Source organism: Bufo gargarizans, chromosome 7 (genome assembly GCF_014858855.1).
Source record: "Bufo gargarizans isolate SCDJY-AF-19 chromosome 7, ASM1485885v1, whole genome shotgun sequence".
Lineage (NCBI taxonomy): Eukaryota > Metazoa > Chordata > Amphibia > Anura > Bufonidae > Bufo > Bufo gargarizans.
Genome location: NC_058086.1, coordinates 128176404 through 128203827, shown reverse-complemented (window position 1 = coordinate 128203827; position 27424 = coordinate 128176404). Strand labels below are relative to the sequence as shown.

Here is a 27424-nt window from a genome sequence, read left to right as displayed (position 1 = left end):
CCACCCCGCACACTACGGCACCGCTCCACTGCAGTCACAGATCGCTCTGCAGCAGGGTGTGGGCGGAGCTTATGTAGATTTCAGGGCTGCAGGCCCCGCCCTCACACGACAGTGCGATCTGTGCCTGCAGACTGAATGGTGGAGAGGGGTGAAGTCTTCTTGCTTCACCATTCAGAGCGCCGCCGACCCAATGGATGGGAGGAGCACAGGGAGCTGAGCGGTAAGTGACAGGACCGCAGCTCCGGCGCTCCAGCAATCAGCGCTTCCATCTGATGGAAGCGCTCATTGCTTTTGGACTCTGGCAACCTCTGAGAGCCGGTGCTCTGCCAGATTTCTATGCCTTCCCACAACGCTATACCGGAAGGGACGCGGCCGCACCGGAAGTGACGCGGACGCACAGAAATCAGCTGGAGGAGGGTGTGTGCGGCGCTGCTCAAGAGCACATCCACTGGATTATCAAAAAAGCGCGAAACCGTACACCGCATGTGCGCACTTAGGGGTGGGTAGATTTTCCAGCGCAAAATAGCTCTGCTATGTGGTGACCTCGATATTCTGCACTCATCTCTGCGGTAAGGATGAATTGCTCCTAGGGAGGTAGGGAGATCCGATGGAAAATTTTGCTCTGGAAAATCTACCTACCCCTAAGTGCGCATGCGAGGTGTACGGTTTCGCGCATGAAGTCCTTCTCGCGCGGCGCTGCAATGATCTTTGGGTAATCAAGTGGATGAGCGCTTGCGCATCGCAGGACACACCCTCCTCCAGCTGATTCCTGTGCGTCCGCGTCACTTCCAGTGTGGCTGCGTCACTTCCGGTATAGTGTTGTGGCAAGGTATAGAAATCTGGCAGAACCTACGCCCCCCTTAGCACGCCACTTGGAGACAACATCCCTGTGTGATTTAAAGCTGTCAGCTTACAGAGATTTGTGGACCAATTAAAAGGGATAGTGCTTGGACAAGAAAGACAGTAAAGGTAACTCATACATTTGTCTTATCGTCCTCTTAAAAAATAAAATCTGTGCCATGATTGGTTGTTAGGGGGAACAAAAAACATCTTTTAGATGGTTTTATAAAATTTTCCCATACTTTCTTGATGTTCATGGTTTCTGAGATACGTGTTCACCATTGCCTTGATATATATAATATCGATCTTCTTTTCAGCTTTAGTCTTTCAATGACTATGTACCATTCTGTATACAAATATATTTTTCTTAAAGGGATTGTTCTGGTGCAGGGGATGGGCGTGGTAGTGGCCATGATGTAGGGTTGTGACATGGTGTGCTCTTGCGCCCTGGGGATCGGTGCAGTGGAAAGATAGTTTTGAAGAATGAGGCCAGAAGTAAATGTAGAACAGTATTTTCACTAAGTGAAAAATGTAACAGGTACATTCATTAGCAGCAATTTCCAAGTATGGAGGGAGGTTAGTTAGCTGAAATTTAGCACTTGTGTTGAATTGACCTAGTAGTATTCTGGGTGATGGGTGTCTTAGCCATAGACCCTCACCTAACAGCAGTGTCTTTAATGCTGGTGTTAGTTGGTTCCTCTGCTGTCTGACTTCTCAAGGATTTACTTGAGACACAATCAAGTTGTTCTCGCTGAAGAACCTATTACAGGAGCCGAGGCTCTGCAGTGTGCTGTTACTCCTCTCCAAGTCTACACAGGAACTCACCCTCTTTTCAGGAAGCAGGAGCAGACTAATACTACCAAGAGGGGAGGAACAGGGTGGTTAGCCATGTTCCTTGCCAACCTTTGCTAACTATTTCCTCACTGGTAGATACGGCCAAATAACATAAAAAATATGACAATACATAACAATGCAAATTACATGCAATAAGATTGCAGATACCCCCCAGTTAAAAATGTTTTACAGAAAAGTGAGTCATTGTATAAAATCTATCTGTATAGCGCTAAGTGATATTTGTTCTTTTCTTTGTTTCAATAACATACCTGAGGTGGATGCACTTATTCAGTTCATCCTCCAACTGCAATCAGTCAGATGTACTGTTAGAAGCTGGGAGAGGCCGCAGCAGAAAGGACACACCCCCACTGACAAAGGACATGCCCGGCCAGCTTGAAATAAATCTAGCAGAGCAATTGGAGCACTGAATGGGAGGAACTCCGGATCCATGTTATTATGTACAGGGCTGGTTGTAGCTTTGTTAGAGATTCACATGTACTATATGATGCCTGATTTTAATTTTTACATTAATCGTAGGATAACCCAATTAATTATCATATACTGAAGAACAGTTTGGTTTTTATAATAACACAAAATTCACTATATTTTCAGATGGCTGCCCGTTATCAAAAGCGACAATGATAACAAGAGGCATTGCTTTGGAAAATGCCCCTGCTCAAATTTCTGAAGGAGAAAGTGTGGAATTTCATTGCATTGGAAATATGGTTCCAAGTCAGTCACTTATGGTTACATGTAAAGATGGTAAAATACATTATCCCCAATGCGTCAACCCAGGTAAGCAGAAGTCGCAATAACACCCGTGCAAGCACCATAGACGCCTGTGCTGACACAAAGTCTCATGCGTAATGATACAACTCTCAGCCGGTACTGCATACTCCTGCCTCTTACTGATGCTGTAGTGTGTACTGAGTGTTCAGGAAGAGAAGCTACAGAAGGTGGCTGCCTGCCAGCGAGGCTAAATCCTTCCGACACAGTGTTAGGCTAGGTCAGTGCTTATGGTGGGCTGTCATATGGGCCCTGTGTGTGACCATGGGCCCCCTGAAATTCTTAGGCAAGGTGGCTTCTCAAAAAACCCTTATAATAATCCATCACTTGTAGCCAGGGTATCAGTATACAGATAACAATCCTTGAAGGGGTTCTCTGAGACTGATCAGTGGGGGTAAGAAGCCCGATCCGCTGTTTCAGAAGGCATCAGCACTTGCAGTAGTGCAGCGGCCTTCTCTCAGTCTAGGCCATTTGATGTCAAGTTCCTCAGTCACATGGCATAGTCACAGCTGAGCCCCAGTGAAGTGAATGGGGCTGAGTGCGATACTAAGCACAGCCGCTAGCAAATGGATGAGAACAGGCCTTCAGTAGAAAAGTCTCATAAAACCCTTTTAACACTGGTGAGAAAATATACTTAGGAGGAATGTGGTTCCACCTCACAGGGATCATTTTTGAGGAGTGAATCATTTATACTTGCTTTCCTTTTATCATCCACTCCTGAGTTTGGTTTCCAAAACTGCATGCAGAAACCTGACCGTGTGACCATACCCTTAGGGTCCAGGTACAAAAATCTATAAAAAATGTCAGTGACAGCGCCGGTGTCCTCCTATGGGACAAAGAGGCAATTGGGTCTATCTAATCACAAGGGTAAAGGTATGACTGCAAGCTGCGCCCCTCCTATAGTTCTGACTACTGTTCGAATATCAGGATTAATTTGATTTGCCGCAAAGCCAAATTCCCTCATGCTTCATGGTAGCAAATCAATTTAACCTGAAATAATGTAAAAAACGTAAAAAAAAATCATACTTACCTGATCCATTTGCCCCCGACCGCCACCATCTTGTTTGAAAATCTTGCACAAAATCTCTTGCGCGGTGACATATGACGCCATCACATCAGCCAGCCTGATAACTTCATTTCGGACCACGTGAGATATAAAGCCAGATCTTCAAGCATAATGACGGCCAGACCGTTGCGAGGAAATGGATCAGGTTAGTATGACTTTTTGGGGGTAATTTATATCAGATGGTGGGGGGTCACAATGAAGGGGGGAGCGGCACAATCGCCGCTCCATGTCATTGTGCCCACTACATACAAAGAAATGCACTTTGTGATTAAGTAATTCATCACGGAGAAAAGTTTTTTTTTGTATTCGGCAAAGCAGCAAAATCTATTTTTTTGATAATTCGCTCATCTCTAGTTATGACCTAGTTAAAATATTTCAATTTGTGATCATAGAGTTTGAGGCTAGGCTGTCTGAAGGGTTCTAGGACATGACCGTGTATTGCTGTTGGATCAGCCGGATTGTACGGCTGTATACAGAGAGCCATGAGCCCCATGTCTTCAGCATTTCTGCTTCATGTTTTCAGATTCTGACTCCTGCCAACTGTCAACAGATAAAATTGCACAGAATAATTTAGTGTTGCCAAAGAGTGCATCCGTGGGCAAAGCGTATCGCAATGGTGATAGAATTCTTACTCGATGTAAATCCAATTATTTTCGGGCATCTCCAAGTTTAATAGTGGAATGTTTAAATGGAAAGATGATCTATCCAAAATGTGCCCAGGAAAGTAAGTAGAATCTGTCTAATCTTGTTTACTGTGTCTAGATATGCAGGGAAATGTGGATATAAATGAAGAGGGCATTGCCTATTTGCTCGGTCCTCCCAAATTACCTAACACCTTACTCTCAGCCCCTCCCCCCAAACCCAAAGAAATAAACACACCACACCACTGCTTGGATTTAATCGGCCACAGCAGCCGTTTATTGAATAAATACAAAATAAATAACATAAGTTAACCAATGACGAGGGAGGTCCTTGAAGCCCCAATAACTTAATAACACTGGAACACCTACGTCACCATCTTACCCCCAGCAGTTGAACCCAGCTCGGAGGCAGCAACTGATGGACGCGTAATTAGTTCCTACCAGCTCCTCAATGAGAGTCCAGCCCCTCCCGCGGGGCCCTCCCATCCTCAGGTACCACCATATTCCTCCACTTCAAGGACCTCCCCCGCCTCCATGACTGCCGCGACACATAAAACAAAAACACCAACACCTCCCCTACCTCCACCTCCAACAGGGATGGGTGGGTGGGCGATTCAGTCCCCTGGCCACACTTCGCTCCGATCCGCCCACTTCCTCCTTCACCGCTCAGACCGCACCCCCCGCTGCCCCGGCAACTCGCGCCTCCACCCGATACCGCCCCCCCCCCACTTATTAACCCTTTTCTCACCTGTCCCTCGCCGCCAAGCCACTTCATGCGCGTCCTCCCCCACCGCTCCGCTCCTGTCCGGCCTGACTGTATGTATGCAGGACATCAATGCTCAGAGTAAAACCTCTCCCACCATAGTATGATGTAAAAAAAAAAGATTTGACTAAACAATATAATTAGGGACATTTATCAACTGTTTTACTCCATGATTGTGGCGCAAAAAAAACAGACACATTATCGCGCGCACAACATTTTAGCCATAAATTGTTAAGTTCCCTCACCATTTTTGAAAAGTGGCGCAAAAAGTTGCTTACTATATGGTGGTTACTATACTATTTGGAAAAGGACACATACAGGGTACACCTACTGGTCTTTTCTGTAAGTAGACCTAAAACTTGATATTTTTATAACTACTTTAAAGGGGGTTTCTTGGAGTGTTACATCAATGACTGCAAGAAATGCACCAAAATGATACGCAACTGACAATACTAGCTAATTCCTCAAGCTGATGTTAAAAGCTGAGAACTTTTGCCAATATCTTCCAGTCAGGAACATATCGTAGCCCCTCATGCACCATGTCACGGTGTCTCAGCATGCATGGGGTCCTACCACTCAATTGCCCGTGGTGTGTGAATAGGGTCTGAACAGTACTAGAAACCAACTCCCAGCCAGGCTCTCACATGCCTCCATAGTGGTATCACCACTGCACTGTGAGGTAGAATAAAGCTGTAAGCCGCACCCACAACAGACCATGTGACACAGAAGGTTACCAACAAAATGAAGTGGCACATTCCATACACATAAAGACAAAAACTCACTGAAAAAAGTGACCTAAACGGGTGGAAATGCTCCAAACCCAGAGACTGTAGCGTGTCTATAACTGGAGGAGCAATTCTTCTGCATGCGGTCTGCAGATAACAGCAATCCCCAGCAAAAAAATGTGTACAATGGAGGATGCCGGGGCGGACCGCATGCACCACAAGAACATCTTACACAAAATGATACATTGAGCAGATGAAAAAATATATATACATACACAAATCACTGCATGTGAGAACCTGGCTGTGGGTTGGTTTCTAGTACTGTTCAGACCCTGTTCACACACTACAGGCATTTGAGTGCTATGATCCCATTCTTGCTGAGACACCGTGACGTGGTGCATGAGGGGCTCCGATATGTTCCTGACTGGAAGATATTGGCAAAGTTCTCAGCTTTTAACATCGGCCTGAGGAATTAGCTAGTATTGTCAGTTGCGTATCATTTTGGTGCATTTTTTTGCAGTGATTTGTGTTTTTGCATATGATCCACCCCGGCATTCTCCATTGTACGCATTTTTTTGCTGGGGATTGCCGTTATCTACGGACCACATGCGGAGGAATTGCTCCCACGGTTATAGACACGCTACAGTCTCTGGGTTTAGAGCATTTCCACCCGTTTAGGCCACTTTTTTCAATTAGTTTGTATTACATTGATGACCTATCCTTTGGATAGGTCATCAGTATCGGATTGCTGGGGAATGCGACACCCAAGACCCAGTGGCATACCTCCAATGGAGACAGAACAGCTGCTATAGTGCCCATTGGGAAGGGGGCCGCAGTGAACCAAAGGCCCTACACCGTAATTACATTCAATATAGTCTCTCTTCCAGCTTCAGTCTAGAATCCCTATCATGAGTTGAGAAAGCTAAAGGACCTGTGATGATTTCATCACAGGTACTCAACATCTAGTAAAGGAACTGCACAGAGAATAGTGTATTTTTTTAAGTTAGAAAAGTGCATCTGCCAGAACTTGTGATGGCATCATCCTCATCATCACAGGTCCTGCACCATCTAGTAAAGGAGTTGCACAGAGAATGATGTATGTCCCATGTTAGAATGGTGCACCTGCCAGGACCTGTGATGTCATCATCGCAGGTCCTTCAACCCCCAACAGCATGGATTAGAACTGAAACATAAGCTCTCCATTGACACTACAATGGAGTGGTAAGAGGAGGTCCTCTCCTTTTCTTTTCATTTGCCCCCCTCATTCCATGTTTTAGTCCTCCTGGTAGTGGAAAATATTTTATCATTCAATATTATGGATGTGTAATAGGAAACATGGAGGGACTTTTATTAGAAATATCAAAATGACCATAAATAATAGGTGTTACCCTCTCACGCACTCTAGACCACCAATAATAAAAACTGATGACCTCCTAGATATACTGCCAAGAATAAAAATCCACCTATGTGTGAATACAATAATGGGCATTGAGAAATCTACACTGTGGGAAATAACAGTGTAAAGGTTTATTCACACCTCATTGTTCTGACGTATTTTTTTGCCCTAGCTTTCCAAAATTGACACAAACTGTTGTGATTTTGCAGTGGTTATAAAAAAATTGAACTAAAATGTGAGACAACACTGCAAATGTGAAAACCCAATATTGAACCTCCTACTTGTACATTAGCAAATGTCCTTAATCCATGCATTTTAAAATAAATTGTGTTTTAATAGTGTATTCCTTAATAGCCATCACAGAATCATAATGTATATTTAAAATGTTCATATGCTTTGTAGAACCTTGCCGGATAAACCAAGATATATTAGATGAAAACTTTTTGGAATTTGATCCAAACTATGATTATAAGGTGTACTTTGAGGATGGAGAAATCATTCATTTTGTGTGCAAAGCAGGATACACTACTATAACTGAAACAACTGGACTATGTGTTAAAGAAGACATTATCTTCCCTGTTTGCCATGAAATCTGTAAGTAGACATAAAACTTGACATTTTGCTGATCCGAGAATTCTTTGTACCGTAGCTACTTTGAAGGGAGTTTCTGGGAGTTTTACACTGAAGATCTATCCTCTGCATAGGTCATCAGTATCTATCTGATCGCTGGGGATCTGACACCTGGGACTGAGTGGCGTACCTCCAGTGGAGTCAGACCACGCAGCTACTATGGGGCCTGTTGGGAAAGGGGGCCCACAGTGAACCAAATGCCCCACCCCCTAATTACGTTCAATTAAGTCTCCCGTCCAGCTTCAGTCTAGGATCCCTATAATTAGTGGAGAAAGCTAAAGGACCTATGATGATGTCATCACAGGTCCTATACATCCACTAAGGGAACTGCACAAAGAATAGTGTAGTTCTCAGATTAGAAAAGTACATCTGCTAGGACCTGTGACAACCTCATCCTCATTAGAGATGAGCAAAGTTCTCAAAATTCGATTCGGCTGCTTTGCTGAATGTCACAAAGAAAATCGCTCTGTGACTAGCTGCCGCAATGACGGGCAAAGGCGATTGAGCCCCTCAGATGCCGCTGATCGTGGCATCTGAGATGATGATTAAAGGCTGTCAGGGGTTAATCTGTTTCTGTTTAAAAAAATAATATATGCAATACTCACCTTATCCATTTGATTGTGAAGAAGCCGCCTCAGCCATCTTAATTGAATATTCAGCACGAAAGCTTGTGCGGTGCGTGATGATGTCATCACACTGACTGGCGTGGTCAAGGCTCACGAGATTTCACCACAAAGCACAAGGATATTCAGCTTCCCTGAGACTCAGATTAAATCACTTTGTGAACTTCGATTCACTCAACATTAATCCTCATTATCACAGGTCCTACACCATCTAGTAAAGGAACGGCACAGAGAATGGTGTAGTTCCCAGGATAGAAAGGTGCATCTGAGATGACCTCTGGTGACATCATCACAGGTCCTTCAACCGCCAACAGCATGGATTAGAACTGCACCATGAGCTCTCCATTGACACTAGAATGCAGTGGTAAGAGGAGGTCCTTCTCTTTTCTCTTCATTTCCCCCCGTCATTCCCTGTTTTTACTCATATCTCACTCATATACTGTATAATACTGCAGTCAGTTACAACTACCACTACCTCATGTACCTCACAGTGAATATAATATATAACTGGTCACATACATGTGTACACATGCAGTAAGCCGGATAGGAATAATGCACACTGACGCTATAATATGCAATGACTGGGTCAGCTGTAAATGATAGTTAAGAGTTTTTGTTTGTGACGCCAACTGCAGCGTGCGCAGGGTACAGTCTCAGAGCCCTTTAAGGTGTGGCAACTCACGTACCGGGTTAGGAATGCCAGAGTGGTGTAATGTCTCTGTGTAATAATGGCAATAGTGTCAACAGTGGGAATGACTAGCTGAGGAGGAATTTGGCTTCTCCTGGTCTCTGGATGGTACTCACAGTTAGCTCACAGGGAATGGTTGTTTCTGGAGTTTTGGAGGTGCTGCTTGCTTGTCAACCAGCTGAGGCTGAAGGCTCAGACTGGGGATAAAGATCTTTGGTCAGCCGAGACACGATCCTGGGTTGGGATCCCTAGAACTGGGAGCTCCTACCAGCATAGCCTTCCCCTAGCTGGGGTGGCTGGCACACTAACATTAACTTCCTTTCCTCCCCACTCTGCTCAAAGAGGGGGGAGTTAACTGGAATGTGCTATTCCAGTCTAGATATGCTAAACTGAACTAAGGCCCTGCTGACACATTGCTGACACCTGCTGGTGTACATGGAAATTACAGCAAAGTACATTCAAACAAGGCTTTCAATGAACATTTGTGAGGAATATTAAATAAAATCACATTAGATGACAAGGCACATGTTACCAACAAATAGTAGTGGGGAAAAAGAGTTTAGTAACATAACTCTGGGATGTTACACACACTGCATCTATAATGCCTTCTACCTATCACATGAGTACACTGCTCTATATTATACAGTATAATAGATGCAGTGTGTGCAGATATATATTATATCCAGCAGTGAACTGATATGTAAGTTACAAGGTATAACAGAAGCAGTGTGTACAGATATGTGAAATATACAGCAGTGTACTGATATGTGAGGTATGAGGCAGGGGCATTGCTAGGGTTTCAAAAGATCTGGGGACCAAGCCCCAATGCATATGTCCCCAGTCGACGCCCCCGCCCGCACTAGCACTAAAGACTACTTGCTTTATTTGCTGTATAGACACTATCAAACATACAGGACTATACAGCAGCACATACCTCTCACATCCAGAGCCTCCCAGGTGATGTCTCCTCTGATGTATTGCAAGAAAATTTTGACTAGACCCTTCAGAATCACAGGTGCAAATCCATGAAGCAAACATAATTACAAAAAACAAGATGGCTGCACACCGTTATGTATACAAACAATAGAGATAAGAAATGGGGGTCATTCTAGATAAAAGTGGTACAATACCGACACTGCCATTGATCCTACACTGCCTTAAATATCGTAGGCTTAAGTAAGTCCAAAGTGAGCAGTATATTTAGTGATAGGGACCAATCTGCGGAAGCCACCTTGATGCCTGGTAGATGGGCCCGGAACGTATGTGAGCTAAGAGCTTCCATTGCTAATTTATAGTCGGTATTGTACCACTTTTATCTAGAATGATCCCCAATTCCTAGATCTATTGTTTGTGTGTGTGTGTGTATATATATATATATATATATATATATATATAAAACGGTGTGCAGCCATTTAGTTTTTTTGTCTCCTCTGATGTAGCCATTTTTTTTCATCTTCTCCATTCGGCCAAGACAACTTCTTTCAGCAGTGCCTCGTCTCTGCAGAGACGCTGCTTGCCGTGCTCCCCTATACCCCCATATACTATCCTGAAGAAAAATGACTGCCATCCTCATAGTAATAGTGCTCTTCAAAGTCCCACCAATAATTCCCGTCTAGAATGCCCTTATTAGAAATACTGCCCCTACAGTGCTCCCGACAGTGATAATGCTCCCCAAGAGTGCCTCCATTAGTAGAAGAGCCCTCCAGTATTAATAATGCCCTCACAGAGCCCTCAGTAGAAAAAAGGCCCTGCCTATTGTTCTCCCAGCTGTAATAAAGCTCTCTACAGACCCCAATGTATAAGCACTCCTATAGAGCCCCTTGTAACAATCAGGACCCCTATAATGTCCCCTGTATTTATAATGCCCCCCCTGCAGTGCCCCATAGTTATAATCCTTACTGTAGCGCCCTCAGAAAATATTATGTCCCAGCCAATCCAACATACAATCCGACGTAAATAACATCACTCCCCTCCCTTCAGCCCCTCCAATATACAGTCCCATGTAAATAACATCACTCCTTTCCCTTCAGCCCCTTCAATATACAGTCCCATGTAAATAGCTCCCCTCCACATGTAAATAACACCCCTCCCTTCAGCCCTAAGCCCTCACCAGTGCCTGGTAGGCATTGTCTAGCCAAAGCTCCTTCCATACCAGGCTCTCCAGTTCTGTCACCTACTCATCCAGGGTACATAGAAAAACATCTCAGGTGGGATCTGCTTGTCATACCAGTAACGTTGGAAACCATCAGGACCATCAAGGATACATTTTTTATCATCAGAGAATAAAACTTTCTTCCACCTTTGAATGTCCCATGTTTGGTGCTCTCTTGCAAAGTCCAAACAAGCAGTTCTGTGGCGTTCAAGGAGACAAGGTCTTTGAAGACGTTTTTTGTTTTTGAAGCCCTTCAATCTCAGATGCCGTCTGATGGTTATGGGGCTGCAGTCAGCACCAGTAAGGGCCTTAATTTGGGTCGATGATCGGCCAGTGTCTTAACGGACAGCCAATTGGATCCTCCGGCTCAGTGCTGATGACATTTTTTAGGGTCTTCCACTTGACTTTCTTGTTCCATAACCCTCAGGATCATTTTAAGAAATTCCAAATGACTGTCTTACTGCATCCCACCTCAGCAGCGATGGCACGCTGTGAGAGACCCTGCTTATGCAGTTCAACAACCCGACTGCATTAAAAAAGGGAGAGTTTTTTTGCCTTTGCCATGACAACGTGTGACTACCTGACAGAAAATGACAATGAATCCACATCTTTGCACAGATTTGGCCTTTTAAAGGCATGTGGTCCTGAAATTTGGATCAGCTGAAAAAAGGCCTGTTTCAGTTTAATCATTATTTTCAATTAATTGAATGCTCAAAAAATGTTTTGTCTCACTCGCATTTCTTCTTATTGCATGTTGAAGCTTTACTTGGAACCTTGTTAAGATCCAACAATGTAAAATATGTTTTTTTGCCATTGTTCAAGTGGTCTTAAACTTTTGATCAGTACTGTATATAATAATGTTCAAAGTGAGACAATCCCTTTAAAGATACATTGCAACCTACACTCACCTAAAGAATTATTAGGAACACCATACTAATACTCTGTTGGACCCCCTTGTGCCTTCATAACTGCCTTAATTCTACGTGGCATTGATTCAACAAGCATCTTGCAGTTGATGGAGATTTGAGAGATGCACATCCAGGGCACGAAGCTCCCATTCCACCACATTCCAAAGATGCTCTATTGGGTTGAGATCTGGTGACTGTGGGGGCCATTTTAGTACAGTGAACTCATTGTCATGTTCAAGAAACCAATTTGAAATGATTCGAGCTTTGTGACATGGTGCATTATCCTGCTGGAAGTAGCCATCAGAGGATGGGTACATGGTGGTCATGAAGGGATGGACATGGTCAGAAACAATGCTCAGGTAGCCCGTGGCATTTAAATGATGGCCAATTGGCACTAAGGGGCCTAAAGTGTGCCCAGAAAACATCCCCCACACCATTACACCACCACCACCAGCCTGCACAATGGTAACAAGGCATGAAGGATGAATGTTCTCATTCTGTTTACGCCAAATTCGGACTCTACCATTTGAATGTCTCAACAGAAATCGAGACTCATCAGACCAGGCAACATTTTTCCAGTCTTCAACAGTCCAATTTCTCTTTTTCCTATTTGTAGTGGAGATGAGTGGTACCCAGTGGGGTCTTCTGCTGTTGTAGCCCACCTTTCTTTCCCATTCTGACATTCAGTTTGGAGTTCAGGAGATTGTCTTGACCAGGACCACAACCCTACATGCATTGAAGCAACTGCCATGTGATTGGTTGACTAGATAATCACTTTAATGAGAAATAGAACAGGTGTTCCTAATAATTCTTTAGGTGAGTGTACTTTACACATGAGAAATGTTCATAGTCAAGCACGTCTAGTGGTTTGCAACTTCCATTGTGTAATGGACCATCTGACCAACTCCCTACAAGCCTTTTCTGCAGGTCTTTTCAACCCCAGTGCTCTTGTTTTTCAGTGCAGTGTATTATATCGATCAAACAATCGCATGGTCTAGCAGGCATATCGGGGATCTACTTCCTCTGCCATAGCAGTACACCAACTGCACAGTATTTGCAGGTCTGGGGTCTGATCATTTAGAGGTATGTCTGTAAACTGATAATTTAATGACCTGGTTTGGGATCTGTGGTCTGATTATTTAGGTGTCTCGGGTCTGATTTTAGGGCTATGGTCTGAGGTAACATAACTTATCAATGCATAAAAGGGTTATCCAAGAGTCGAAAAACATGACTTCTTTTCAAAACAGCACCAGAATAAACACAACTCAGCAGTGTGTCATTGTGCAGCATGCTGGCCATCAGGGAAGATGCAGTGATTTGCTGGAACTGGAGAGGATGGGATAGTAGCAGTGGCAATGAGGGTGGTTGTAGTCCTCACTGTGGCTAATCCTTCTCCCTTTAGCACTCCCTGGGTCATGCATGCAGAGAGTAGGTTTGTTCAGGAGCAGCAACACAAGCGGCTTGTAAAGAGCGAGAGTGGTGGTCACGCAGCAGCTGGGCAAGGGATCGCAGATCCAACGCGGTCCAAAGGCATGTAGAAAAAGTGGAGGGCCACAGCAGCGTATCACCAATATTCTTCTTTATTTAGAACAACACCTCACAGCAAGGCATAAAAAATCTTTGCAGCAACGTTTCGGCTAGAGATAGCCTTTGTCAAGCATGTTAACAATTAAAATCACAGCCTATAAATCACAAATGATAAGACCGCCCACACCGTCATGCATGCAGTCACTGGAGGGGCACAACCCTTTTTCCCCTCAGGGCACTCCTTAGTATTGGGAGCTCCTGTGTGATGGTGCCTGGGGTGCCCTTGGTGTTAGTTATCTGTGGTGATGGGGTGCAAGGCAGGAGGTCTGAGCCAGACAATAGCTGATGGCAGAACAAGACAGTAAGCAGACCGTATTTTGGAGTAACAAGTCCAAGGCACTTTACTGAGGTAGTTTTGGCAGTTCATAAACAAAATGATTGGCTGTAATAAGTTCAGTTTTTCTTCACAGTAAATACACAATTTTTCCAAGGCTGAATATGGGCCAGCAGGCTGAAAATGCATTGCGAATGGGAAGGGCTATTTGTTTACTTTTGGACACTGTAAGGCGGATCCCGGAGACATCTTTGGCTCCGATGGGCTGTATTTAGCATTGCCCTACCCTGCTAAAGACCACCTATTAGTGCTGGTGACGTCACTGGGCTCACTGCTAGGTGGAAGCTTTTGTCTAGCTTACACATGGAGAGCTTGTTATGTCACTAGATCTCAAGAAAATTTCCTTGCCCTGAGTGATTTAGCGCAGGGCAAGGAGGAGCATTGGAGCTTGAAAAGCTCCAATTCTCCACTTATTCATGGTGAATGAGTGCAGATAGGTTTGGGTCCAGGTTCAGGTCTCAAACTGGACAACCCCTTTAATGGCACGATAACTAAATTGTTTATCTATGTTCAGCTCTTTAAATCACACAAACGATATAGAAAAGTACATTAACCCTTTTAGCAGTTAATTAACTCTTTAGCAGTGATAAACTGGGTCACTGCAATTGACACAAAATCCTGACACAGCTCCGTAGACCTAACTATAAAAAAGTTATGGGGACAGAATATGGCAATGAAAAGGAAAAATATATACTTTTTCAAAGTTTATGCACCACTGCACAGCCACTGCACCAGGTGTCAGGCTGTGAGTTACACAGGGGGGTGCTGCTATGCCACGCCTGCCGGTGTAACGTTATACTTCCCTACTTCGTGAGATTTCCATACCCTCGTCACTTCCGGTCGCACCGGACATGACGTGAGGAGGTATGCAGCGCCGCGCAGGCGCACACCGATGGGTTAGGGAAATTTCTTAAATTTCACAGCAGAGTGCGCATGCGCCGGGAGCCTCGCCGGCGATTAGGGTACAGAAAAATTATGGGCCAGTGCGCAGGCACGGTGATCGGATGGATGTTCTCAGCTGGACACTGGTCGACACTGCACATGCGCCGGGAGCCTCACCAGCGGTTAGGGAAGGGCAAAATTACATACGGGCCAGTACTTTTTCCCTACACTAACCGCTGGTGAGGCTCCCAGCGCATGCGCAGTGTCGGCCGGTGTCCAGCTAAGAACATCCATCCGATCACCGTGCCTGCGCACTGGCCCATAATTTTTCCCTACCCTAACCACCGGCGAGGCTGCCGTTGCATGCGCACAAATTTCCCTAACCCGTCGTTGTGCGCCTGCGCTGCGCTGCACACCTCCTCATGTCATGTCCGGTGCGACCGGGTAGGGCAATCTCGCAAAGTAGGGAAGTATAACGTTACACCGGCACTCCAGGCAGCGAACTGTGACAGCTGTGATTGTCTTTGTAGAAAGGACCTTAGATGACATCATCACCATGTGACCAGTAACCTAGAAATTTTACTGGTCACATGGTCATGTGGTAATCAAAGGTCCTTTCTACAAAGAGTGTTGCTGTAGGATAAGTTTGACTTAGCTGCGGAGCTTTTTTGTGAAGATTACATCAGGAAAAGGTGACAGGGGCTGTTACTAATATACTGTAAGCTACTGTATACTGTGGGGTGCTGTATACTGTGGGGTGCTATACTGCTCTACTGTATACTGTGGGGTGTTGTATATGGTGGGGTGCGCTATACTGCTATACTGTATACTGTGGGGTGCTGTATACTGTGGGTGCTGCATATTGTGGGTTGCTATACTGCTCTACTGTTTACTGTGGGGTGCTGTATACTGTGAGGTGCTGTATTCTGTATAGTTTGGGGTACTGTATACTGTGAGGTGCTGTATACCGTGAGGTGCTGTATACTGTGTGGTGCTGTATACTGTGGGGTGCTGTATAGTGTGGGGTGCTATACTGCTCTACTGTATACTGTGAGGTGCTGTATATTGTGGGGTACTGTATACTGTGAGGTGCTGTATACCGTGAGTTGCTGTATACTGTGAGTTGCTGTATAGTGTATAGTGTGGGGTGCTATACTGCTCTACTGTATACTGTGAGGTGCTGTATATTGTAGGGTGCTATACTGCATACTGTGGGGTGCTGTATACTATAGGGTGCTATACTGCTTGCATACTGTGGGGTGCTGTATACTATAGGGTGCTATACTGCATACTGTGCGGTGCTGGGGTACACTGCAATGCTAGGGTGAGCCGAGCCCTGGTCTCCTTCCTGCAGAGCGGTGCCCACTTCCAGCCTGAGCCCAGCTGCCCAGAGCACTGATCCTGAGCCACTGGAGTCTTCAGAACTGGCAAGTATTTACAGTCATTCACTGGACTCTACCAGATGTGTGGATTTTTTGGGGTGTGTGTGTGTGTTGTGGTGGAGGGCGTGATTGCATGCTAGGGTGTGGGAAGGCAGGATCCAGGGGGCCCAAGTAATTTTTTGCCAGGGTCCAATCAATATTAAAGATGGCCCTGAACGCTGTAAAAACAAAACCTGTAAAACTGTGGTGGAATTGTATATATTTTTTTTTTATTCCACCCCGTTTGGAATGTTGTTATAGCTTCCCACTACATTGTATGTAACATAAATGGTACCATTGGAATGTGCAACTTGTTTCACAAAAAACAATCCTTCCTACTGCTATGTGAATGACAAATAAAAAAGTTATGGCTTTAGAAAGGCAGTACTCAAAGGCAAAAATGCAAAAACTGACAACCCAAGGGGTAAATAAGAAAAATGCTCCAAATCATCATGGTGAAGTCTTCTTAGGATGTATAATCTTTCCTTTAAAAACATTTTGCTTTACAGAATCAACTAAACTGGATGAGAAGAGGATATGCTCTTGAAGATGTGTTTTCTGATCAATATAATAGTAAGAAGTTCATATTAGAAAACTTACAGTGTATATGCAAAGAACTGAACTGAACAAAAGCTGAAGAAACATTATTTCTCAATTTGATAATATGATATAGCATTATTGTATTACCTTAGTCATGATTTAAGGAGAAAAACAAAGTGTAACATTTCTAAAAAAAAGTAATAAAATAATGTAAAATAAGTAAATGTGGTTTCATATTAATTCTAATTGCCTTTATATATAAAAAGTCAATTCAATTGTTACCAGAAATAAATGAAAATCTTTTTCAAGCACCTTCTGTTAATAGGATAATTAAACCTGTAAACCTAGGGCAAACGTGTAAATGACTATCGATACATTTTCATACATTTCTCATTCTTTAAATGAATTCCCCATCTTCCACTGATTAATTGTATTCTCTATTGTAAATGGGTCGCAGCTTAAACATTTGTATAATACATGCATTTCTGCAGCACAAAGCTACCACTTATGTGAACAAACTAAATACAAATATTATACAGGCTAATTGAGATTATAGGTAACTGTCCATTCGTGGCCAGGAGTTTTGAGACCGACACAAATTTTGGTTTTCATAAATTTTATGGTGGCAATTTCCAAGATGTGTATACTAATGACCTATCCTCAGTACAGGTCATAAGTATCTGATCGGTGTGGGTCTGACAACCAGGACCCCGCCAATCAGCTGTTTTGAGAAGGAATCGGCCTTCTTGTGAGCACCTCTGCCTTTTGGCAGCAAACTATGCACAGTGCCGTACATGGTATAGTGGCTGTGCTTGGTATTGCGCTCAGCCCCATTCACTTGAATGGGGCTGAGCTGTTTATAGGACATGTGACACATGAAAGTGTCATCACTTGGTCTAGGAAAAGTTGTTGAAGGCCGCGGTGCTCACAGGAGTGCTGGTACCTTCTCCAAAAGCTGATCGGCAGCTTTGCAAAGTCATCCCTTACCATGAAAATTTATTTAATTACCCCAAAAAGTAATTTGACTGCATTTCAGCCCTGACACAAAATAACCTGCTAACATCATTTCACAGAGGTTTTCATTAGCTCAGGAGAATGTGCTAACGAGCACAAGGCAGCTGATATCACTTTGTCATACTGAAGGAATAAAAATAATAGATTGGTTGCTTTAAAAGGGGTGGTAGCGCTCAAAATAATTGTGTTCTTCTGTTAGCCCCAGTTACCTCCAAGGAAACACGTGCAGTCATTATTGTTTTGCATCAAAAGGGCTTCACAGGCAATAACATTGCTGCATGTAAGATTGTATCTAAATGTATTGGATCATTAAGAATTTCAAGAAGAGAGGTTCAATTGCTGTGAAGATAGCTTCAGATCACCCAAGAAAGTTAGGAAATGCAAGGGCAGCTCATAAAGGGGATTCAGCTATGGCAGGCATGCTCAACCTGCGGCCCTCCAGCTGTTGCAAAACTGCAACTCCCATAATTATCAGACGGCCTTCAGCTATCAGCCTACAGAAGGGCATAGTGGGAGTTGAAGTTTTACAACAGCTGGAGAGCCGCAGATTGAGCATCCCTGAGCTATGGGATTGGGTCACCACCAGGGCAGAGCTTGCTCAGGAATGGCAGCAGGCAGGTGTGAGTGCACCTGTACGAACAGTGAGGTGAAGCCTTTTGGAGGAGGATGTTGTGTCAAGAAGAGCTAAGGGCTCTTTCACACTTGCGTTATCTGGATCCGTCGTGTACTCCACTTGCCGGAATTACACGCCGGATCCGGAAAAACGCAAGTGAACTGAAAGCATTTGAAGACGGATCCGTCTTCAAAATGCGTTCAGTGTTACTATGGCAGCCAGGACGCTATTAAAGTCCTGGTTGCCATAGTAGTAGTGGGGAGCGGGGGAGCAGTATACTTACCGTCCGTGTGGCTCCCGGGGCACTCCAGAATGACGTCAGAGCGCCCCATGCGCATGGATGACGTGCCATGTGATCACGTCATCCATGCGCGTGGGGCGCCCTGACGTCACTCTGTAGCGCTTCGGGAGCCGCACGGACGGTATGTATACTGCTCCCCCACTCCCCACTACACTTTACCATGGCAAACAGGACTTTAGCGTCCCGGCAGCCATGGTAACCATTCAGGAAAAGCTAAACGTCGGATCCGGCAATGCGCCGAAACGACGTTTAGCTTAAGGCCGGATCCGGATTAATGCCTTTTCCCCGGCCAAAAAACGTTCCGGTCCTGAACTGAAGACATCCTGATGCATCCTGAATGGATTTCTCTCCATTCAGAATGCTCTAGTCTAGGATAAAACTGATCAGGATTCTTCCAGCATAGAGCCCCGACGACGGAACTCTATGCCGGAAGAAAAGAACGTAAGAAACCATTCACATAAGGGGGTTGCTTCTAATTCAAGTGAGCACACTCAAAATTAAGTATCTATGCCTATGGTATCAAAACACTCTCCAAGAGCAAATTCTCCCAACTATCCAGGAGCAATTTGGTGATAAGCAATGCATTTACCAGCATGATAGAATACTATAGCACAAGGTAAAAATAACAACCGTGACTCAATCCCATTGAGGATCTTTGGTCAATCCTTTAAAAAGTGTATGGACAAACACAGAAAAATTGTACTAAACTTCAAGCACTAACGAGGCAAGAATGGGTTGCTATCAGCCAGGATAGCAACCCAGAAGCAGATATCCACCATAGAAGTGTTCAAAAAAGAAGGCTCAGCCCTGGAAATATTGAGTCTCTACATAAACCTGGTGTATTTGTCAATAAAAGTTAAACGCTTATAATTGTACTTCAGTTTACCATTTGACAAAAAGATCTAAAAACATGGAAGAGCCAGAATCCATGAATACATGTCGTCATCAGAATTTAATGGTGCAGCTTTTCTCTATGCTTCACACTTTCAGGGGAAGGTTGATTCTTAAGGGACTAGACTTAGGGCTCATTCACATGTTTGCTAAATATTTTCCATCATAAGAACAAAACACTGAAAATTGCTAAGGCCTCATGCACACGGCCATAGTGCGGCTGTACGTGCATTGGTGACCACAATTTGCGGTCCCCAATACACGGGCAACATCCGTGCGGTGGCCGGGATGGATCAAGACCCACTCAACTTGAATGGGTCCATGATTCGTCCGCACTATAAAAAAATAGAACATGTTCTATTTTTTTACGGTGCGGAAGCACGGACAGATACACCACGGAAGCACTCCGCATGGCTTCTGTGGGGTTCCGTGCATGCGTTCCACACTGCATCTCCAAACTGCGAACCCATTAAAGTGAATTGGTCAGCGTCCATGATGCAGGGAGCAATATGGCCACGGCCGGGAAACGCCCGTATGCATGAGGCCTAAGGCTGTGGTCCATTGAATAACTATAATTGGCCATTATGGAGTCTGTTGGATTTCCAAGTGCAGTGTGCTGTGCTATTTTCCTGCCATTAATGTAGCGGTGAATGAAGCCTCACTCTATATTCTACAGCTGTGCTGCCTGTATCAGTGATAACAATCTGTATGGCATCTAACCTTACTTTGGAGAGAAAGGGAAAAATGAGTAAACTCCCTAAATTTACTCTGGTTTCCTGGCATCCTCTATAGAAAACGTGCATGCTAGGTTGCAGGGCTGGCCTTAGGTTACACTCTGTGCAGCAAGTCTTTTTGACACCCCACCTACACACGCATACCTCTGCAACCATTATAGGGTATTGAATACTCTAAATGAGTAGCAGTTTTTCTGGAGAACCGGTTTCTCCATAGACTGGGGCATTAGATTTCTTTGAGATAATACCACTGCTGATGAGCTGTTTCTCAGCCACTGCTCCATCAAGTGGGTGTACATCCCAGAACACCGCCACAATTTTCACACTGGGGAAGAAATGATCTACAACCCTATGAAGGGACCCTATGAATGCTCACTACACCCATTGGGAAATACTGCGAAGGGTGTGGTTTCTAAAATAGGGTAAATTCTTTAGGCAGGTCCTACTCTAAACATATCTTTGCCGTTGGACATCTACATTCAGGAAGGCAGACCCTGCACATATAGTGTGCTGCTCCTAGTTACCTCTGTGTGCAACAAGCAACCAATGAGGGAAGGAGCACGCACAGCTATATGTACAACCTAATCAAGGACGCCTGTGGGATAGGCGGGGAAAAAGTACACAAAAATGCCGCTCCCCAGATAGTAGAAGCGGATTCCCACTTGAAGGTACCACTCCTTCAAGTGTATATTACAGACAAAAATCTCAGAGAAAGATAAAGTAGTATACACTTGAAGGTCTGTCACCTTTAAGTATGAATGCTCTTCTGTCCTCCTATTTTATCTTGGGAGCAGCATTTTTGTGCACTTTTGCCCCGTCTATTCCACATGCGACCCTGATTAGGTGATACATGTAGCTGTGTGGACTCCTTTTCTCATTGGTTGCTTGGTGCACACAGCGGTAACAAGAAGCAGCACACTATATTTGCAGGGTCTGCTCTCCTAAATGTAGTTGCCCAACAGCATAGGTAGGTTTAAAGTAGGTTCTGCCTGACTTAGACCACCTTGGTGCTGGTAGGCGGGCTCAGATAGGTTTTGATCAAAATATATTGGCTAAGAGTCTCAGATTTTATCAGAATGAAGGCTTAGTCCATATACATACAGTACATACCAAAAGTTTGGACACACCTTCTCATTCAAAGAGTTTTCTTTATTTTCATGACTATGAAAATTGTAGATTCACACTGAAGGCATCAAAACTATGAATTAACACATGTGGAATTATATACATAACAAAAAAGTGTGAAACAACTGAAAATATGACATATTCTAGGTTCTTCAAAGTAGCCACCTTTTGCTTTGAATGCTGCTTTGCACACTTTTGGCATTCTTTTGATGAGCTTCAAGTGGTAGTCACCTGAAATGGTCTTCCAACAGTCTTGAAGTAGTTCGCAGAGATGCTTAGCACTTGTTGGCCCTTTTGCCTTCACTCTGCGGTCCAGCTCACCCCAAACCATCTCGATTGGGTTCAGGTCCGGTGACTGTGGAGGCCAGGTCATCTGGCGCAGCACCCCATCACTCTCAGTGGCGTCTCTAGCTTTCAAATTTTGGGGGGGCACACTGGGGGCCAGGACAAAAGTAGGGGGGGGCAGCTATAACAACGATACATTTACACAAGTACACTTAGAAATGCTGCGATACTTTACCCAATACCTAAAACCGCAACAGGGAAGAAAAGTCCAGCTGTCTGTGGATGACATTGCTATGGGGGAGATCTGTGGATGACACATACCGTATATAGCATCTTATGCTATATGTGTCATCCACAGATCCACCCCATGACAGTGTCATCCCCATTTCCCCCTCCATAACAGTGTCATCCACAGATCCCCCTCCCTATAAGGCTACATTCACACGTCAGTATTTTCCTATATCCCGATTTTCGGTCCGTTTTTTGCGGATCCGTTGTTCCTGAAAATGTTTCCGTATGTCATCCGTTTTTTTGCGAATCCGCAAAAAACGGAAACATGTATAAATTTCAATAATCAAGTAAAGTTGTTTGGAATTCATTGAAAAAAAATTGAAAAAAAAATTTTTAAATAAAATTTGTTATGTGTTTCCAGGAACGGAATCCGCAAAAAACGGATGACATACGGAATGACATCCGAATGTCTTCCGTTTTTTGCGGATCCATTGACTTTGCATTGTACCAGGATCCGATTTTTGCGGAACATAATAGGACATGTTTTATATTTAAACGGACATGCGGAACGGAACAACGGAAACGGACAGCACACATTGTGCTGTCCGATTTTTTCCAGGACCCATTGAAAATGAATGGGTCCAGATCTGGTCCTGATCTGTTCCGCAAAAAACGGAACAGATCAGGAAAGAAAAAACGGACGTGTGAATGGACCCTAACAGTGTCATCCACAGATCCCCCTCCCCGCCACTCACAGGAGTGTACATTTGACATTTCTAAACCGTAATCCATATCCTGCAGTAACTTTAACTTTAAATCTGGATTAAGCGGCCGCTCATCTCTACTAGTACCTTAACCTTACACCACTCGGCTAGCTTCGGAAACAGGGCCAGGCTACAGCCTACAGGTACTGCCTGTTAGTTCTTATCGAGCGAGTGCTGATTTCTGCAGGTCAGAGGATACGGATTACAGTTTAGAAAAAATGTACACTCCTGTGAGCGGTCCAGACCAGTGGCGGATCCAGAGCCTGGTCTCAGGAGGGGCACTTGCAGATTATTTTCTGTCCACCGCCACAGAACAAGGGTGCTTATAGAACAGACTGCACAGTGTACCGGTATACTATATATTGTGGGGCACAGTGTAGCGGTATACTGTATATTGTGGGGCACAGTGTAGGCTATATGTGTATAACAAACATATTTGACATGAAGACTTACAGTTACTTGGCTTGGCCCTTGGGGATCTCGGACGCCACTTCCACACTTTGGCCGGGGGCTCGGTGGAGCTGATGTTGTGTTTTATCCTAATGAGAAAGATTTCATAATAAGGATTTGGAGAAGAGGCAGAGGGATAGCAGAGCAGGGAGAGGCTGGTGCTGCTACTAGGGGTCATACCATGTGGGAGTAATAAAGCCCACCATAATGCCCCCCGGTAGTAATAATTCTCCTTATAATGTGACAATGCAAAAAATACCCCCTTATGCCCCCAGTTGAGCTAATGTCCCCCATAATGTGCCAGTATAAAATACCCCTATATAGTGCCCCCAGTAAATGCCCCATAGTGCTCCTCTCCCCCTTCCTCCTAGTGCCCCCATAATGTACCAGTATAAAATGCCCCAGTAGATGCCCTCAATGTCCCCCATAATTTTGCAAGTATAAATTACCCCTTCTTAGTGCCCCCGTAGATGACTCCACGTGCCAGTAATAAGACCCACATTACGTGCCAGTAATAAGCCCCCCATCATGTGCCAGTAATAAGCCCCCCATCATGTGCCAGTATTAGGTCCCCCCATCATGTGCCAGTATTAGGTCCCCCCCATCATGTGCCAGTATTAAGCCCCCCCATCATGTGCCAGTATTAAGGCCCCCCCATCATGTGCCATTATTAGGTAAGTCCCCCCCCCCCCCCCCCAAGTATCACTATTGTAAAAAAAAAAAAAAAAAATATACTTACCTCAGTGTCAGCGATGCGATGCAGGCCTCTTCTGGCCTGTGTCCCACGCTGTATGGTTCAGGCGGCGCGATGACGTCATTGCGCGCCTGCGCCGGCCTCTGATAGGCTGCAGGCACTAGACCGGCAGCCTATCAGAGCAAGGGGAAGGGACACGCCTCTCCCTCCCCTGCACCGCCGCTTAGTGATGGGAAGTTCGGATCTTTTAGGTGAATCGGATCTTCGGTTCACTTGGTGAGTCAGACTGCTGAGCTGACTCGCAAGTGAACCGAAGACTCTAGGTGCCGGTGCGCATGCGCAGATGCTTGATACATTCGATTCACTCACTACTTGCTGCACTGCTGACTCAGTGCAGTCGGCTCGTCTTCTTCAGCTCTCTCTGAACTCTGATTACTAGTATTGAGTGATTTATTATAGTAAAGGGAAGCTGAGGCTGACGCCGGACAGGAGGACTCAGGAGTCAGACAGGAGTCAGAAGCTGTCACTGTGGTGTGCAATGTGAATTGTTGTCTGTTGTGCATTGTTACCCACAGTGACAACAGTCTGACACTGGCAGTACAATCCATAAAGGTGATGTGAACCCACCCTTAGGCCCCTTTCACACTTGCGTTGTCCGGATCCGGCATAGAGTTCCGTCGTCGGGGCTCTATGCCGGAAGAATCCTGATCAGGATTATCCTAATGCATTCTGAATGGAGAGAAATCCGTTCAGGATGCATCAGGATGTCTTCAGTTCCGGAACGGAACGTTTTTTGGCTGGAGAAAATACCGCAGCATGCAGTACTTTTTGCTCCGGCCAAAAATCCTGAAGACTTGCCGCAAGGCCGGATCCGGAATTAATGCCCATTGAAAGGCATTGATCCGGATCCGGCCTTAAGCTAAACGTCGTTTCGGCGCATTGCCGGATACGACGTTTAGCTTTTTCTGAATGGTTACCATGGATGCCGGGACGCTAAAGTCCTGGCAGCCATGGTAAAGTGTAGTGGGGAGCGGGGAGCAGTATACTTACCGTCCGTGCGGCTCCCGGGGCGCTCCAGAGTGACGTCAGGGCGCCCCACACGCATGGATGACGTGATCGCATGTACACATCATCCATGCGCATGGGGCGCTCTGACGTCACTCTGGAGCGCCCCGGGAGCCGCACGGACTGTAAGTATACCGCTCCCCAGCTCCTCACTACTACTATGGCAACCGGGACTTTAATAGCGTCCTGGCTGCCATAGTAACACTGAAAGCATTTTGAAGACGGATCCGTCTTCAAATGCTTTCAGTACACTTGCGTTTTTCCGGATCCGGCGTGTACCTCCGGCAAGTGGAGTACACGCCGGATCCGGACAACGCAAGTGTGAAAGGGCCCTTAGTTATATAGCTACTGAATGAGATGCCTTTAACATATATATCTCCTGAGAAGCCAATTTGATTCTAAAGGGTTAATTTAATTCAACCTGTAATCTAAACTCTTGTGTCATCTGTCACTTCTCCTGTCCCTTAATCTTATCACTGCTGCAACAAAAGCAGCCTCAGCCTCAGTGTAAGGCTACTTTCACACTAGCGTTCGCTGGTCCGCTCGTGAGCTCTGTTTGAAGGAGCTCACGAGCGGACCCGAACGCCTCCGTCCAGCCCTGATGCAGTCTGAATGGAGCGGATCCGCTCAGACTGCATCAGTCTGGCGGCGTTCAGCCTCCGCTCCGCTCGCCTCCGCACGGACAGGCGGACAGCTGAACGCTGCTTGCAGCGCTCAGCTGTCCGCCTGGCCGTGCGGAGGCGAGCGGATCCGTTCAGACTTACAATGTTAGGCTACTTTCACACTAGCGTTCGATCGGATCCGTTCTGAACGGATCCGATCATAATAATGCAGACGGAGGCTCCGTTCAGTACGGATCCGTCTGCATTATTTTAGCATATAAAAGCTAAGTGTGAAAATAGCCTCGTACGGATCCGTCCAGACTTTCAATGTAAAGTCAATGGGGGACGGATCCGCCTGAAGATTGAGCCATATTGTGGCATCTTCAAACGGATCCGTCCCCATTATCTTACATTGTAAGTCTGGACGGATCCGCACGGCCAGGTGGACACCCGAACGCTGCAAGCAGCGTTCAGCTGTCCGCCTGTCCGTGCGGAGGCGAGCAGAGCGGAGGCTGAACGCCGCCAGACTGATGCAGTCTGAGCGGATCCGCTCCATTCAGACTGCATCAGGGCTGGACGGCTGCGTTCGGGTCCGCTCGTGAGCCCCTTCAAACGGAGCTCACGAGCGGACCGACGAACGCTAGTGTGAAAGTAGCCTAAGTCAATGGGAACGGATCCGCTTGAAGAGGTCACCATATGGCTCAATCTTCAAGCGGATCCGTCCCCCATTGACTTTACATTGAAAGTCTGAACGGATCCGCTCAGGCTGCTTTCACACTTAGAATTTTTTCTAAGTTATTAATGCAGACGGATCCGTACTGAACGGAGCCTCCGTCTGCATTAATATGATCGGATCCGTTCAGAACGGATCCGATCAAGCGCAAGTGTGAAAGTACCTGTTCTACCCTCTGACTCACGGCTCTTTTAACTCAATGAATCGAATGAGTCACAAACTAAGTCGGATCTTTAGATTCTTTTAACTTGTGACTAGAGATGAGCGAACTTCTGTTTTAAGTTCGGCGTCTAAAGTTCGGCTTCCGGTTAGCGGAGAATCCCGATCTGGAACCGGATATGGATTCCGACTTCCGTTGTGGTCCGTGGTAGCGGAATCAATAATGGCCGAACTTTAGACGCCGAACTTAACGCCGAACTTAAAACAGAAGTTCGCTCATCTCTACTTGTGACTCATTCGATTCCTTTCTATTCTTAGACTCCCTGCACTTACTTGTGTGACTCAGACGACTCGATTCAGAGAGCTGCCAGTGTGCTGTGCTTGCCTTGCCCCCTCAGCTCTGGTCGGTGATTGGTTGGTGGGCGGGGAGGGGTGGGGCTGGCAGAAGCAGCCTCCACTCTGAGATCATATTACGCTCCTCCCCGTCCCTCCCTCAGGCTTCGGCTCCCTGTGTCCCTGCTGCCAGCAGCGTGAGGTGAGAGAGAGACTGTGACTGAGCTGAGCTGATCAGTCAAGTGAATGCTGCTGGCAGCAGGGACGGGGGGGGGGGGGGGGGGGGCGCATTTTAGTTGGGGGGGCACATGGGGGGCCCAGCATGATGTTGGGGGGGCCGTGGCCCCCTCTGGCCCCCCCCTGGCGACGCCACTGATCACTCTCCTTCATGGTCAAATAGCCCTTACACAGCCTGGAGGTGTGTTTGGGGTCATTGTCCTGTTGAAAAATAAATGATGGTCCAACTAAACACAAACCGGATGGAATAGCATGCCGCTGCAAGATGCTGTGGTAGCCATGCTGGTTCAGTATGCCTTCAACAGTGTCACCAGCAAAGCACCCCCACACCATCACACCTCCTCCTCCATGCTTCACGGTGGGAACCAGGCATGTAG

At 45.6% G+C, this 27424-nt stretch overlaps 1 protein-coding gene across 4 annotated transcripts in view; it reads left to right on the top strand.

Annotated features, from left to right (window-relative positions):
* LOC122943421 (complement factor H-like) overlaps positions 1–17035 on the top strand; it is a 115903-nt gene extending 98868 nt beyond the window's left edge. For 3 of the 4 annotated variants that reach the window (XM_044301143.1, XM_044301144.1, XM_044301145.1), the window contains 5 exons: positions 2287–2469; positions 4050–4250; positions 7454–7645; positions 13012–13135; positions 16786–17035. In XM_044301143.1, coding sequence (XP_044157078.1) covers positions 2287–2469; positions 4050–4250; positions 7454–7645; positions 13012–13133 — 698 coding nt within the window. In that variant the 3' untranslated portion in view covers positions 13134–13135; positions 16786–17035. The remainder of the gene's footprint in view (positions 1–2286; positions 2470–4049; positions 4251–7453; positions 7646–13011; positions 13136–16785) is intronic. The other variant, XM_044301146.1, reaches the window with a different exon arrangement.
* Positions 17036–27424: the final 10389 nt, after the last annotated feature.